This window comes from Jatropha curcas, chromosome 5, assembly GCF_041381405.1.
Source record: "Jatropha curcas cultivar XTBG-Jc1 chromosome 5, XTBG_Jcur_1.0, whole genome shotgun sequence".
Lineage (NCBI taxonomy): Eukaryota > Viridiplantae > Streptophyta > Magnoliopsida > Malpighiales > Euphorbiaceae > Jatropha > Jatropha curcas.
Window position 1 is genome coordinate 24,173,997 of NC_143155.1, and position 13,891 is coordinate 24,187,887.

Consider the following 13,891-nt stretch of genomic DNA (forward strand, 5'->3'; position numbering starts at 1 on the left):
CATATCAAGGATAGCTCTTTCTTTAATTCACCATTTTGATGAAAATTTTTGTGGTCGAGGGAACTCGGACTTGAGATCTCTCAGTTCTCATATTAATGAAAGACCAACCAGATCATATTTAATTAATGGAATATAAACAATATAGATATGTTCTTACTATTTAAAAAATACATTATTAGATCTCTTTTTTGTTTTATTGATTTCAAAGATCTTTAAAATTAAATGAAAAACTCAAATTTATCCTCAATCCAATATCTCTCTTTCCCACTGTCTTCCCAAAAACTTCAAAAAATATTCTAGACAGCAACATGTTCTTGTACACACGACACGAGAGAGTTTTGACAAGCAACTGGGGCAACTCTTGATATATAAACACGCACACGTCATGAATTTGATAAATGAATGAATACATCAAATTTTCAGTGTAAATACAAGGTTGATTCTTTTGTTGGTTCAAAACTTAAAAAGCTGTTTCTGCCAGTGAATCAGATTCTGGTGAAGTGGAAACCCTTGAGGATATTGAACCATCTTATTATGTTGCTCTTGGTTCGGATAACTCTTGGTATCTCTTTTTACTGAAAAATGGGTTAAAACTGTTTGCAGGACAGGCTTTCCCCACATTGCTTTGGCCCAGGGTGATGCTTTACCTGATGAGGTTATGTGGAAGCTACTTTGTATGAAGAGAAATAGTGGGAAAAGCTTGCTGATTCTGAACTAGTGGCTTGCCAGTTTTAAATAGTTTTTCTGAGAAAAACGAGGTACTACGTATGTCACAAGCCTATCATGATGCTCTAGAACATTAAAAGGGGCAGAGAACTAAGGTGGCACGTACAGAAGGCTTGAAAGAATATAAAAAGATATTAGATTTGAAGAGTTTTACAGAGGATAAAATTAAAAGCGTGAAAATTAGATCAAACCGTTTGATTGATCAACTGAGGAAATTGGACCATCTGGGATGGAAAAAATTCTTGAAGATCAGCAGTTTTGTATATGATTACCAATATGGTGTCACTGAAAATTGTAAATGCATTATTCATTTATCAAATAAATGATGTAAACAAGGGTGCATGTTTATAAATTACCAGCTTTACAAGTAGCTATTGACAGCAGCGGATGTCACCCCGCCAGTTCGCTTATTGGCGGACGGTCAAGGATATCATATGCAGTCTTTGCATTGCTTTGTAATACAGGGTCAATATCTGGCAATTTAGGAATTTGAGCCAGTAAGTCTATTGTCCGTCTTATTAGTCGAGCTAGATCCCCGTCGTCCATTGCACAATCCATTGTAATTTCTCTCCAAGTAAGTCCTGAAGCCCAAGCTTCAACCATTCCTGAAAATTGGCTATCCAAAAAACAGGATATTTCTACACCGTGTTTTTCCTGAAGTTGCAAAATAGAGCTTTTTTGCTCATCCAAGATTTCAATAACATTGAGCACTGCAGTAGAAGGTTCATATATGTAGCTGTTATTTTCCCATGCACGAACTTTCATACCTTCAGACACTACACTTGCACAGACAGCAGCAAGTTGTGCTGGTTTTAAATCCAGTAAGATTTTATTTCGAAGAACCATTGCGAGCCAAAGTTCATTCTCACCTCGAATTGCAGCAGCAGTTTCACCAAGAGGAAATATCACATGTGTATTGATGTCTAATGCCCTAATTTCATGTACAACGTTGCTGATCTTCAAGAATTCCTTCCAACCGGATGGTTCAATTTCCTCTATTCGATTGATCAAACGTTCCGACCTAATCTTAAGACGTTTAATTTTATCCTCCGTAAAATTCTTCCAATCTAATAACTTTTTATATTCCTTGAAGCCTTCTGTACGTGCAATCTTCTTCTTCAACCGTGCAACCTTAGTTCTTTGTCCCTTGTAATTTTCTAGGGCATCACGGTAGGCTTGGGACATATGTAATTCCTCATCTTTCTCAGAAAGACTATTTAAAACTGGCACATTTAAACTCCATGACCATGTCTCCAGAGAACCTTCCATGTACCATAAGCCACCAAGTTCAGAATCAGCAAGCTTTTCCCACTGCTTCTCTTCCATATCAAGTAGCTTCCACATAACTTCATCAGGTAAAGCATCACCCTGAGCCAAAGCAATGTTGGGAAAGCCTGTCCTATAAACAGATTTAACCCATTTTTCAGTAAAAAGATACCAAGAGTTATCTGAACCTAGAGCAACATAATAAGATGGCTCAATATCCTCAAGAGTTTCCACTTCACCAGAATCTAATTCAACTATTACACCATTTATTGCAGTTGAATTACTGGCAGAAACTGCTTTTTGAAGTTTGGAACCATCAAAGGAATCAGCCTTCCCTAAATAAACTGCAGGGACTGAATGTTCAACTCCTTCAGAATCTTTGTATTGCAAGCACAGAAAGGGTAGATGATCATTTCGCAAATCCTTAAAGAAAAGTTTAAGGGAACTCAATCGCTTCATCTCCATTATCCTGCGTAGTTCTGTTCGAAGCCGTTTTTGTTCTCTCAATTGCTCCTGCAGTTCAGCAATCTCCTTATATGCCATCTCAGATAGGACTTGTCTGCTCTTTTTATCTATTGCATCCTCACTGATATCTAAAGTTAGTTTTTCAATCTCTTTCTGTATTTTAGCAACTTCCTCTTTTGAAGCAAGCATTACATTGCTACCAATGTAGGTCCCAAAACTTCGCTCAACTAATTTCCTTGCTTCTTCCAAAGTTCTCCCTCCCCGAAGAACTTTCATATCTTCTGATTCATTTGATATACGAGTGACTTTTGTACCGGCAAGGAGATTCAGAACCATACCATAAGAAGCTGTAAACTGTGAAACAAGAGGTTCTAGTCCAGAAAACAGAAGCTTGCAACACTCTTCAGCACCTTCATTAGGAGTCTGAACCAGTACGACATGACCCTTTTCATCAATACCTCTACGTCCAGCTCGCCCAGCCATTTGAAGCAGTTCATTTGGGGTTAATTGGATACGTCCAGTACTACTTCTCTTGCTGAGAGAAGATATAACAGCTGTTCGTGCAGGCATATTGATTCCAGCAGCAAGTGTTTCTGTGGCAAACACAACCTTAATAAGTCCTCTTTGAAACAGTTCCTCAGTAAATGATTTCCATAGAGGGAGGCAGCCAGCATGATGTGCAGCAACACCTTTCAAAAGTCCTTTGACTGCAGTATCCCTCACAGCATCAGGATTCTGAATGCTGAACCTCTTCACAGCCATTTCAACCTCAATTGTCTCATACTCATCTAAGAGCTTGAAACCTTCAAGGTACTGCACAGCTGCATCACATCCTCTCCTACTAAAAATAAACCAAATTGCTGGCAGCATGTCCTTCACCTTAAGCTGTTTTAATGTATCAATCACTTGAGGTACCTGAAATTTATAATTCATTGTGGATAAATAAAATGCTATTTTTCCTCTTCATTTTATAGGTATGTAGTTAGTGTGTTTTTTTTTTCTCTCTCTAAATAGAATAGTCAAACATGATGAGAGAACTAGTGGACTAATTCATTACCATTGAGCGGCGGATTCTGCCTATGTCATTTTTCGAGAGAGGTTCTTCAGACATGTTAGCAATACTAGTTATTCCCATATTACTCCCACGTTTTCTTGAATTCCTTCTTCTAGGACCATCATCCTTATAAGATTTAACTTTTGAAGCAGATAAGTGTAAATAATTAAGTGACAGCTTCCTGTTCCAATTTGAAAAGCAAACCAAATTAGAGCTAAGCAAAAGTCAGAGGGAAAAAGATAATATAGATCACTGCTCAAAAAGACGGCATTAAACTAAGCAAATTATGAATACTGAAAATTTAGATACAATCAAAAGCATACAAGAAACTTAGTGTGGAAAATAATATCTTCACAAGTCACTATTATTACTTCTAAGTATACAAGATACACTTACTGGATGCAGTTATAAGAAATTGATACAGCTATTCGGTTGAACTAGGAGTCCATCATCTAGTGCAGTGATAAAAGTTGTGCTTAAGTTTCTCAATCACCCTCCAAAAATTGTGAACAAAGAAGAATGCACTCAGCAACAGCTTTCCATTAGCATAAACCAATATTTGCATGACTCAAAAGATAAAAAGACAGAAAACCTGAACAACCTTGCATTACAGCATATCCATAATTTATTTCCAAAAAAAAAAAAAAGTATATTGGCTGGAGCTTTTTTAACCAACTATAATACAAAGTGATAGAAAAAAAAAAACTTTCAGCAAGTGATATGAAAGAAAAAAAAAAAAGATTTTTAAAGTTTTAGTACTAAATCTTTCTGACCTAAAGTAGCCTGGAGCTACTTCATGGGACAGGCATACAACGATTATAAGAAACAATCAAACATGGTATTCGTATAGTGTCAATCACTAAATATAAGCAGTTATTACCTGACGAATATAAAGTCGTAAACTTATTTTGCAACATGTAGTAGAGAAAAGTATTACATTGAATAGAGTGTTCTAAGGACAACAGAAAAATGTTTTCACGTGAGGGATAAACAAGGATGAAGAAAAACCTATTCATGTGCTTTCCTTTATCTTCAAGAAGAGGGAACAAACAAGCCTTTGTTGAAAAGTGCCAACTCAACGGAACTGGACGCTTTGACGATGTCACCAATTCAGTTTTACCATGAACCTGGATAGAAAACAAAAGTAAATAAGAATTAATCTTTTCACCCTTGAAATGAATAAACCTTGGTTCATGGATCAACAGAAAAATGAATCAAATGAATCATGTTTTCATTAGTAACATGCATCGCTATATATTACTGTTTATCTGCCTTATCTGAGACAGCTTCAAGTTCGGTAAAAAGGAGCTAGTTCGTTCAGTAAAAGAATCATACCTCATTAATCCAACCAGCCAGCTCATCCGGATTCTTTACAGTGGCTGATAGACATATTAGCTGAACCTCTTTTGGGCAATAAATGACCTGAAAATATTTCACAATAAAACATACATCAATATACCCCATGCTATACCTTGAGAATTTAAAAATGAGCTATAAAAAAGATCCTAAATAATAAATAATACTTACTATCTCCTCCCACACTGTACCCCGAGATATGTCACTTAGAAAATGAACTTCATCCAAAACAATCACATCCACATGGAAAAGTCCACTCCCAGAAGAAACCATCCCAATGCTGCATGAAAAGTTTAACCATCAATTCCGTGCCTTGTTCAAAAGATCAACTTAAAGAATAGAAAACTACAGGGATCAAAAGCCCAGTTTGGAATTGCAAATGCATCAAGGGAGGATAAAGATTTCATGATGCATGAAAGAAATTACCATGCAAATTCTAGCTGAGTTCCAGAAATCACAGTGACAAGCATAATGTCCTTTTTAAGGTAGATATCACCACTATGACAAGTATGCTAATTCCAAAACTACAACTATCTAAAACCTACCAAAGACAACAATCAAGCAGCCTCCCATAATATAGTTGAACCCAAGGTGAAAGTCAAAACCTTTCTCTATATTCCGATATTGCCAGTAGTCATTTGCATATTGTTTTATACTTAATACTCCTGAATCACTAACAATGATAAGATTTTAAACTACAGTCAAAATACCTCTGGTACAACATGTTGCGCAAAATCTCTGTAGTCATTATCAAAACATTGGCGTCTTTATTAACCGCAGAATCCCCTGTAAGAAGTCCGACGTTTTCTTCCCCGAATGTCTCCCTATAAATTAACAAAATACAAAATTTTAAGATCTCAAAATTTGTGAAATTTCGATTTTATTACTAGCCAGGTCTGGAAATTACTAACCGAAAATCACGAAACTTCTGATTAGATAATGCCTTAAGCGGAGTGGTGTAGAATATCCTCCTTCCTCGAGCTACTGTAGCAACTGCTGCAGCTTCAGCTATCAATGTCTTTCCACTGCTAGTTGGCGCCGAAACCACAACCGATGAGCCATTCAAGAAGGCTTCAATCGCCAAGCGCTGTCAAAAAGAGAGAGAAACCAAAATTTTCAAACCAAATCAAGTTCGATCTTTGACGAGGCTATTAATTCATATAATATTATACCTGAAATTTATCGATACGGAAATCGTAAATGAAAGCGAGTTCATGAACATCTAGAATGTCATTTCCAAACTCTTTAACTGCGTCACGAATCTTCTCAACTCTCTGCCACTTGGACTCCTTGCGCCAAGTTACTACTTCTTCTAGCGAATCCACAGATATTTCTGTTTCGTCTTCGCTTGGTTCGATTCCGTCCGAAACGTAGTCGTACTCTTCAGCAGCTTCTTCGTCGTCCTCGTCCTCGTCTTCCTCTTCTCCTCCTTCTTCATCGTCAACATCAGATAGCTCAGAATTGAAAGGGAAAGCAGAGAACTTTGGGGAATCGTCTTCCGCTGCTCCTCCTTCTTCATCATAAACATTAGATAGCTCAGAATTGAAAGAGAAAGCAGAGCATTTGGGGGACTTGATGGAAAGTCGAAATGGAGGTGAGTATAATGGGAGTGGCTTGGGGGAACAGAAATCTAGGTTTTGGAGGATAAATGAGGAAGGACTGAAAGATGAGAAAATAGAAACGGACGGATGAGGAGGAGGAGGAGGAGCAGCAGGAGAAGAGAGGATGAACAATGTGTTCATGGCGGGAGTCATTTTGATTGGGGTTATGGTATGGATGGTAAAAACGTATCGGTTTGATAATAATGATTAATAATTTTCTCGGCTTCCTTTTTTTCTTTTTCCCCCTTTTTTTTTTTTTTTTTTTTTTTTTTTTTTTTTTTTTTTTTTGGCATTTGACGTCGGGTTATTTATAAATTTTTTTCCTTTTATTTTTTTGAATCATTTGGTATCTAAGGCTAATGAGATCGACGGAAGTAAACTCACAAAGGATAAAGCATGGGCCCAATTATTTTAGAATGGCGCTATAAATGAGATAAATTTATTGACCAACTAATCCGAATTCGTGTATTGAAAGGCAACAAAAAGAGTAAAGTACTATATTAAGTCTTAAAAATAATTCATATTTAGAATTCAAACCCGAGATCCGAGAGAAAATTTTTGCCCATTTTATCTCATTCCTTGGCATTTTTTTTTTCTTTTTTTTCAAATAATCATGAAAAAAAAAGGAAAGAAATAATGAAAAGATTTAGGATACAGATAATGGACAAAACAGAGGAAATTAAATTATGAGAAATGGACAAATTTTCCAGAGAAAAAATGAATATGTTTTGGAAAACAAAAAGAATTATAATTTTCAGGAATTATTAATACATTTACATGAATTTTGTTGAAAGAGAATGATATTACCCTTAATTAAATTCGTATAATTGAAAATAAATATCCTTTTCAAATATAAATCTTTACAAAAAGCCAGAGATATATTAAAAATAATAAATTAAAAAAATACTAATAGATGAAATTATAACAAATTACCTTGTTATTAGATTATAAAAAAAATCAACCCAATTTATTTCTATTAATTCCCCCCTTATCTATTTTCTATTTTGCTCCTAAATAAGGATGTCTAATAATAATATATTTAAAAAATCTTAAAATCAGTAGTTTTATATCAGCTTATTTTAAAAAGTTGTTATCGAACAAGCATCAATAATAATAATAAAAGGATAAAAAGATAAGTAAAAAGAAAAAAAAAAACTTATAATCAATTTTTTAATAATATGTCTACCTCAGAATTAGTTGCATAATTATAATTAATTATCATCCTTACTTGTTCAACATTTGAGAATCAATTTTGAAATTTCTTTTAGATTGTATTTGTTTTAACTTTTTAATCCATTTGTATATTCAAAATAAAAAATAAAAAGATTATTGTTTGTTCATAAATATCTAAATTCTTATATAAATCATTCACTTAACTCCTTTATACTCTATGTTGCTTGGTATGGAAAAACTTTATTAACATTTAAGAATACAAAACACAAAATTTACAAATTAAAGTGATTCAAATTTTAGATAGATAATTTTGTTTTTAACTTTCATTCTAGTTATATTGCATTGATTTATCGAACTTTAAATTAAATTTAATATTGAGTAGATTTTTTAAACTCTTATTAAACTCTTAGAAATTTGATTTATAGACGGTTAAGTAATAAAAAATATTTAAAAATATAAAAACTTTTAAGATAGATTTTGATAGTTAGATCAAACAAAGGTAAAATCTGTAACAATAATTATGATTAACTAAAATATTTTTAAATTTGTCAGTTGAATTTTATTTTGTAAATGAATACTCCTCCTCTTAAAAAGACTGACAAATTTGATGGGAAAATTTAAAAAGATTTTATTATTGGAAAAATAAAAGGAGACCCAGTCCCAGTCCGAGCCCAAAACCATCTGTGGTTGTGGGTTGCATGTTGTTGGGCTATCGGGTCAAGCAGGTTGGAGCCATAAAAAACATGACAGCATTGTCGGGTAACTTTTTACTACCATTAAGGTTAAAAAACAAGAAGCGTAAATCGAACAACAGGCTGTGGTTGGTGAAGAAGCCACTATTCCGGAGTTCAAAGTTCAAACAGCCAAAAGGCGTGATGTTGATGATGCCTAATTTACTTTCTTTCACCTAACCACGTGCGCTTCCAATTCGACTTGTACTAAAAGAAAGCACAACGAAACACTCAACTATACGGAGCAGAGGTCATTCGTGTGTTTTTGAAACAAAAAATGGTCAAACCTTTTGTTATTTTTGGGGAAAAAGTCAGCATATTTGAACTTAATTAATGCCCTTCCATGGTTGGATCTTGATATGATCTTTGTTGCTATAATTTTTGGACTTTTTCTTTAAACTTTTCATTTATGGATACTACATTGTGACATAAAATAATATTTCAATCATTAAACTAAAAAAAATTCTATGGTGTTATGATACATTTTGAACAATGACTTTAGAAGCTAAAATTAATAACAAGCATTCAAAGGTTAAATAATAAATCATATTACACAATTGTGGATAATAGATTATTTATAATTAAGAGAATTAGGAAAAAAAAAAGACAGAGAAAAATTTGCGATTCAATGCATAAAACATCTTACAATAATAAATTTTTAGAAAGACAAATTTATTGCTCCAACCCATAATGTCGAGATCACGAAAGAATAATACTACAGTACTTGTAATAAAATCACCAATTTTTTAAAAAGAAATATCAGTTGCCAGAAATAAAAGAGAATCACTTTATTCTAGAATTTCAAAAATCATGTTTATTTGGGGAATATTTGGCAGTAACTTAATAGCTAATAGCTCACTATAAGTATATAATTTGCAATTGATCCAACTTATTGGGACTAAAGTTGGTCCATAATTTTTATTAAAAAAAAAAAAAACAAAAGTAGTAAAAAATAAATAAATAAAAATAAAAGAAGTAGACTTTCCGCCCGCGAATAATCAAGCGACCCTTCATAGGCAAACATGGCCATCTTTTATTAGCAGTACTTCTCTATTTACTCTCACCAAACCTCTCCTCTTCACCGAAACACCTACACTTTCAGATCATACCGGAATTCGCCCACTGATCCAATCCAACGGTCACTATGGCTTTATCGAACTTAGCTTCGTCATCTAGATCTCATCTCCTAAAACCTCTCGCCACCGCCATACCTTACACGGCAACTCTCCGCCGTCCGATTTCTACCTCCACCGATCCCCTCATTATCGAGACTTCCGTTCCTTTCACTCCTCACAAATGCGAGCCTCCTTCTCGCTCCGTGGAGACAACTCCTAAAGAGCTTCTCTCCTTCTTTCGCGACATGGCTACGATGCGCCGGATGGAGATCGCTGCTGATTCTCTTTACAAGGCTAAGCTTATCCGTGGATTTTGCCACCTCTACGACGGGCAGGAAGCGGTGGCCGTTGGGATGGAAGCTGCTATTACTAAAAGGGATTGTATTATAACGGCGTATCGGGATCACTGTACGTTTTTGGGTCGTGGTGGGACGCTTCTTCAGGTGTTCTCGGAGCTCATGGGACGCCAGGCGGGGTGTTCGAAAGGGAAGGGTGGGTCAATGCATTTCTATAAGAAGGAAGCCGGGTTTTATGGAGGACACGGGATTGTGGGAGCTCAGGTGCCACTAGGATGTGGATTGGCTTTCGCGCAGAAGTATTCTAAAGACGAAACGGTGACGTTTGCTCTGTATGGAGATGGTGCGGCCAATCAGGGACAGTTGTTTGAGGCGCTTAATATTTCTGCTCTTTGGGATCTTCCTGCTATTTTGGTCTGCGAGAACAATCACTGTAAGGACTGGAATGTTTATCCCTTTTTTCAATTTTTTGAGGTTTTAATGTTTAATCGATTTCAATTGGATGCTGTATGGTTAGATGGTATGGGGACTGCAGAGTGGAGAGCCGCCAAGAGTCCCGCTTACTACAAGCGAGGAGATTACGTCCCTGGCTTGAAGGTTAGATTGAACTTGAACTCCTTTTTGGATTAAATTGAAATATGTTTTTCTTTTTGTCTCTATAAAAATAACCAACTGCTTGATTATTCAAATACTTCATGATTAGCTAAAGTTGCAATTAGCAAGCTCGCCAACCAGCCTTGAGGGTTACTTTTGAACAACAACAACATATGCATGTCTTGTAAATCTTACATGTAATGATGATGTTAAGTGGGTTTTTAAAGTCAATATCGGTTTTGGAAAGTGCCTACCTGCTTGATTGAAGTTTGTTCATTGCCTCGGCAACTTATAAGAATAACCTTGCTCGGTCAATTTTATACAGTAGTCGCAGAACTATGCAAGCAAAGTTTTTCTCATTTAGGCCATGAAGATTTTGGAAGATTATTTGCCACAAACTGTTCTGGGTCATTTGCAAAGATAGAGATGACATAATTTTAAAGCAGGGATTATGACTTATACTAATTAAAAGGCAAGAAATTTTGTTGCTTTGATTGTTGCTCTGCATGAAGTAACCTCCTCATGATGAACTTCTCATCTATGGCACCTTAGTGCAGAAACAGGTTTCCTTGTGCTAGCGTCTATCTTCCAATCTTTATGCAATATCAAATTTGGTCCTAAAGTGGTAGGTAGCAGTAGCATCTGCTCTGTTTTCAAAGTTGATTTGTTTTTACAACTAAAATCTGTTTTAAGGAGTTGTTTCTAGTGAGATATCTAGGTACTTTTCTCACATCTTATATAAGCTGTTCATTCAATATGTATTTGACCTTGATCAAAGTTTACGGAAATCAGAGGCCAGTAGTTGAACCGTCTGCTATGTTTGTTGTAAATTGCTGAGAGATGGATTTGAATGCATTTTCTTGTTCAGGTTAACTTGTTGGTCGTGCAGATAAATATTGAATTCTTATCCTTGATGCTACAAGCTCGAACAAGTACCAATGCCTTCAAATGGAATGAAATTTCATGCCCTTCGCGGCATAAGTGAATTGGAGCATTACTGTTGTGAACAACTGATAGTATTCTCTATCATTATTTTAATATTTTGTAACATTTTAGCCCTTTTCTTTGTTGACAGGTAGATGGCATGGATGTTCTTGCTGTGAAACAAGCATGCAAATTTGCAAAGGAGTTTGCTTTGAAGAATGGTCCACTTGTGAGCTTTAGTCTCTGGAACTGTGATTCGATGTCTTTCTATGACCTTTAACTGTTTTTGGCTTGATTTGAATTGAACCACAGTACATATCAACTTTTAGTATGAAGTATTCGAGTTATTTAGTATCTGCGTAATTCCTTACCTCACTAGGTTTGTTCTTCGATACAGGAACAAAATAATGCATATTCCTAGTTAAATTCGATAGAGATATGGAGCAAAGTTTATCTGTAGGAAAGTTAAGGACTTAATTGTGAACATCTGTTGATTGATTTTATCCTTTTAAGGCATATAATCTGGACTTCAATATGAAATACTCACAGAAAGGTGAAATTTTTAAATCCACTACAAATAAGTTGTAATTCCCTTTCACAAATGCAGTTACCTCCATATTCCTTTATTTTAAATCCTTAAATTCAGAATCAACAGAAACTTATTCAAATTCTGAGGGAAATGCTATGTCGTCATATTTGATTGTGCCTATGTGATTTCACCAAATTGTTCTCTGCTCTATTGATGTTTTTGGAAATGCTAATGTACCACAACTTAATCAAATTTCAAGATGCTTCAAACACTTTTGCCCTTTATCAGTCATGTAGATTGATTGATTTATTTTAATGCTTGATGCTTGTGCCAGATTCTTGAAATGGATACCTACAGGTATCATGGTCATTCCATGTCTGATCCTGGTAGCACCTACCGTACTCGTGACGAGATCAGTGGCGTGAGACAGGTTATTGCATAGTTTACTTAACATTTCTTTTTTGCAAGGCAAAATTCCTTCACTATTTAATATTTTGTATATATTTGCCTTTGTGATACAATTTTCAGGAACGTGATCCAATTGAAAGAGTAAGGAAGGTGATATTAGCTCATGATCTAGCTACTGAGAAAGAGCTAAAGGTAATTTATTTCCCTTGTTTTGCATTTGAAGTTATGAACGCTAGACCAAAGATTTTCTAAACAAGAATGTTCAGAATGCTGGTATTGAACTGTTGAGAAAAGTAAATGTTTGTTTCTCTCTTATTCTTTTCAGGATATTGAGAAGGAAATAAGAAAAGAAGTAGACGAAGCCATTGCTCAAGCCAAGGTAAGAATTGGCATAAATTCTTAATTCTTGTCTGCTGAATGAAACCTTTCTCTCGGTCTTATACTTCTAATCTTCACAATCCTGATGCTTCCTTCCTCTGTTTTATCCTTTAAATTTGTGTTCACAGGAAAGTCCAATGCCAGAACCATCAGAACTTTTCTCAAATGTGTATGTGAAAGGGCTTGGAACTGAGGTAATCAATATTTCCTTATATTTATCTGTTTATTCCACCTTCATTATTTCCTTGTATTTACTTGCCACGATGAACTAAGGTAACCAATGTACTACAACTGCGTAATTTTTCCTCTGACTGTAATGATTTCCTGATTCTCAAATGCAGGCATTTGGGGCAGATAGGAAAGAAGTCAGAGTTGTGCTTCCATAAACAAACATATGCGGAAAAGTATCCAACAACAACCCCACTCTCAAAAAAAACTTTACCCAGCAGAAGTTATAGAAAAGTGGTAACAAATAAATGTTAGCGAAGATGGGTATCTTTTTCCAGCAATCATTTTGTTTCTCACATATTTTTGTATAGAATACTGATTCTTTCAAAGTTGTGGGGGTGAGAATTGTTTCTTTTTTGTCTGTGTGGTTCTCTTTTTGGTTCTGTGATATTCAATTGAATAGGGTTCTAATGTGCGTGAGGATACAAGAAAACTTGTTTCTTGGTATTCCAGGAGTTTTCCTTTTTTGTTCTATGCCCATTTTTCGCTGTTTTATGATAAAAAAAAAAAATAAGTATTTGTTGATCTTATTTGCCAACAGGGCCTGTCTTGCTCTTAGTCTAATCAATAATTATGAAGTTAGAAATGTGAATCACTTGCTATGCTAATTTGGACCAGGTAACCCGGCTTGGGTACATGAAATTTGTTAATGAATTGACTTGCCATGCTGGTGAACCCTTTATTTATTTATTTTTTTGGTCGGTGGTGTTTTTGTTTTTCAACCTACTGCTTTAGCTTCAGCTTCAGTTTAAAATATTCATTAGTAATGGTCTTGCTCATCTCACTTTATGGTATTGAATATTTTTCCGGTAGGTGTCGAGCTTTTATTCTTGTCGGCCATAAAGCATTGTACACGTCAACCCAGAAAAAAATGTAGTTAACTGCTAACATATCTGGAAGATGAGGAATTTTTGGCCAAAAAAAAAAAAAAGGGCTTGGCGGTGCAACTGGTCACTAGGATCACGGTACTTAAGTGATAGAATATTTCGTTATTTTTCTAGGTGAAATTTAAAATACAATTACAGAAATTGAACAAATAAATAAAAA

The 13,891-nt window shown here is 35.1% G+C and overlaps 2 protein-coding genes across 4 annotated transcripts; one reads left to right on the plus strand and one right to left on the minus strand.

Moving 5' to 3' along the window:
• Positions 1 to 336: 336 nt before the first annotated feature.
• Positions 337 to 6,683, minus strand: EMB25 (DEAD/DEAH box helicase). Of its 3 annotated transcripts, none has more exons than XM_020685605.3 (9): positions 6,040 to 6,683; positions 5,779 to 5,954; positions 5,578 to 5,691; positions 5,039 to 5,147; positions 4,847 to 4,933; positions 4,520 to 4,638; positions 3,515 to 3,692; positions 1,083 to 3,372; positions 337 to 967 (listed from the first exon to the last, which is right to left on the minus strand). In XM_020685605.3, exons 1-8 carry the CDS (start codon positions 6,619 to 6,621, stop codon positions 1,117 to 1,119), a joined length of 3,621 nt encoding a protein of 1,206 aa, XP_020541264.1. In that variant the 5' UTR covers positions 6,622 to 6,683; the 3' UTR covers positions 337 to 967; positions 1,083 to 1,116. The 3 variants fall into 3 exon arrangements, with proteins under 3 accessions (XP_020541264.1, XP_020541263.1, XP_012092010.1); XM_020685604.3 differs by having other exon boundaries at positions 337 to 1,011; XM_012236620.4 differs by lacking the exon at positions 337 to 967 and having other exon boundaries at positions 1,007 to 3,372; positions 6,040 to 6,682.
• Positions 6,684 to 9,381: 2,698 nt separating this feature from the next.
• Positions 9,382 to 13,369, plus strand: LOC105649820 (pyruvate dehydrogenase complex E1 alpha subunit). The gene is made up of 8 exons (XM_012236622.4): positions 9,382 to 10,216; positions 10,301 to 10,380; positions 11,453 to 11,530; positions 12,165 to 12,260; positions 12,359 to 12,430; positions 12,564 to 12,617; positions 12,745 to 12,810; positions 12,958 to 13,369. The coding sequence occupies exons 1-8, from the start codon at positions 9,517 to 9,519 to the stop codon at positions 13,000 to 13,002; spliced, it is 1,191 nt and encodes a 396-aa protein (XP_012092012.1). The 5' UTR covers positions 9,382 to 9,516; the 3' UTR covers positions 13,003 to 13,369.
• Positions 13,370 to 13,891: the final 522 nt, after the last annotated feature.

Excerpts from the sequence above, each read along its gene's own strand:
- EMB25 (XM_020685605.3), bottom strand. The coding sequence starts at position 6,621 with ATGACTCCCGCCATGAACACATTGTTCATCCTCTCTTCTCCTGCTGCT. Across the intron at positions 3,693-4,519 it reads AAAGGAAAGCACATGAATAG|GAAGCTGTCACTTAATTATT; the intron begins GTTTTTCTTCAT and ends AAATTGGAACAG. Across the intron at positions 3,373-3,514 it reads GCAGAATCCGCCGCTCAATG|GTACCTCAAGTGATTGATAC; the intron begins GTAATGAATTAG and ends TATAAATTTCAG.
- LOC105649820 (XM_012236622.4), top strand. The coding sequence starts at position 9,517 with ATGGCTTTATCGAACTTAGCTTCGTCATCTAGATCTCATCTCCTAAAA. Across the intron at positions 10,217-10,300 it reads GGTCTGCGAGAACAATCACT|ATGGTATGGGGACTGCAGAG; the intron begins GTAAGGACTGGA and ends CTGTATGGTTAG. Across the intron at positions 10,381-11,452 it reads ATTACGTCCCTGGCTTGAAG|GTAGATGGCATGGATGTTCT; the intron begins GTTAGATTGAAC and ends CTTTGTTGACAG.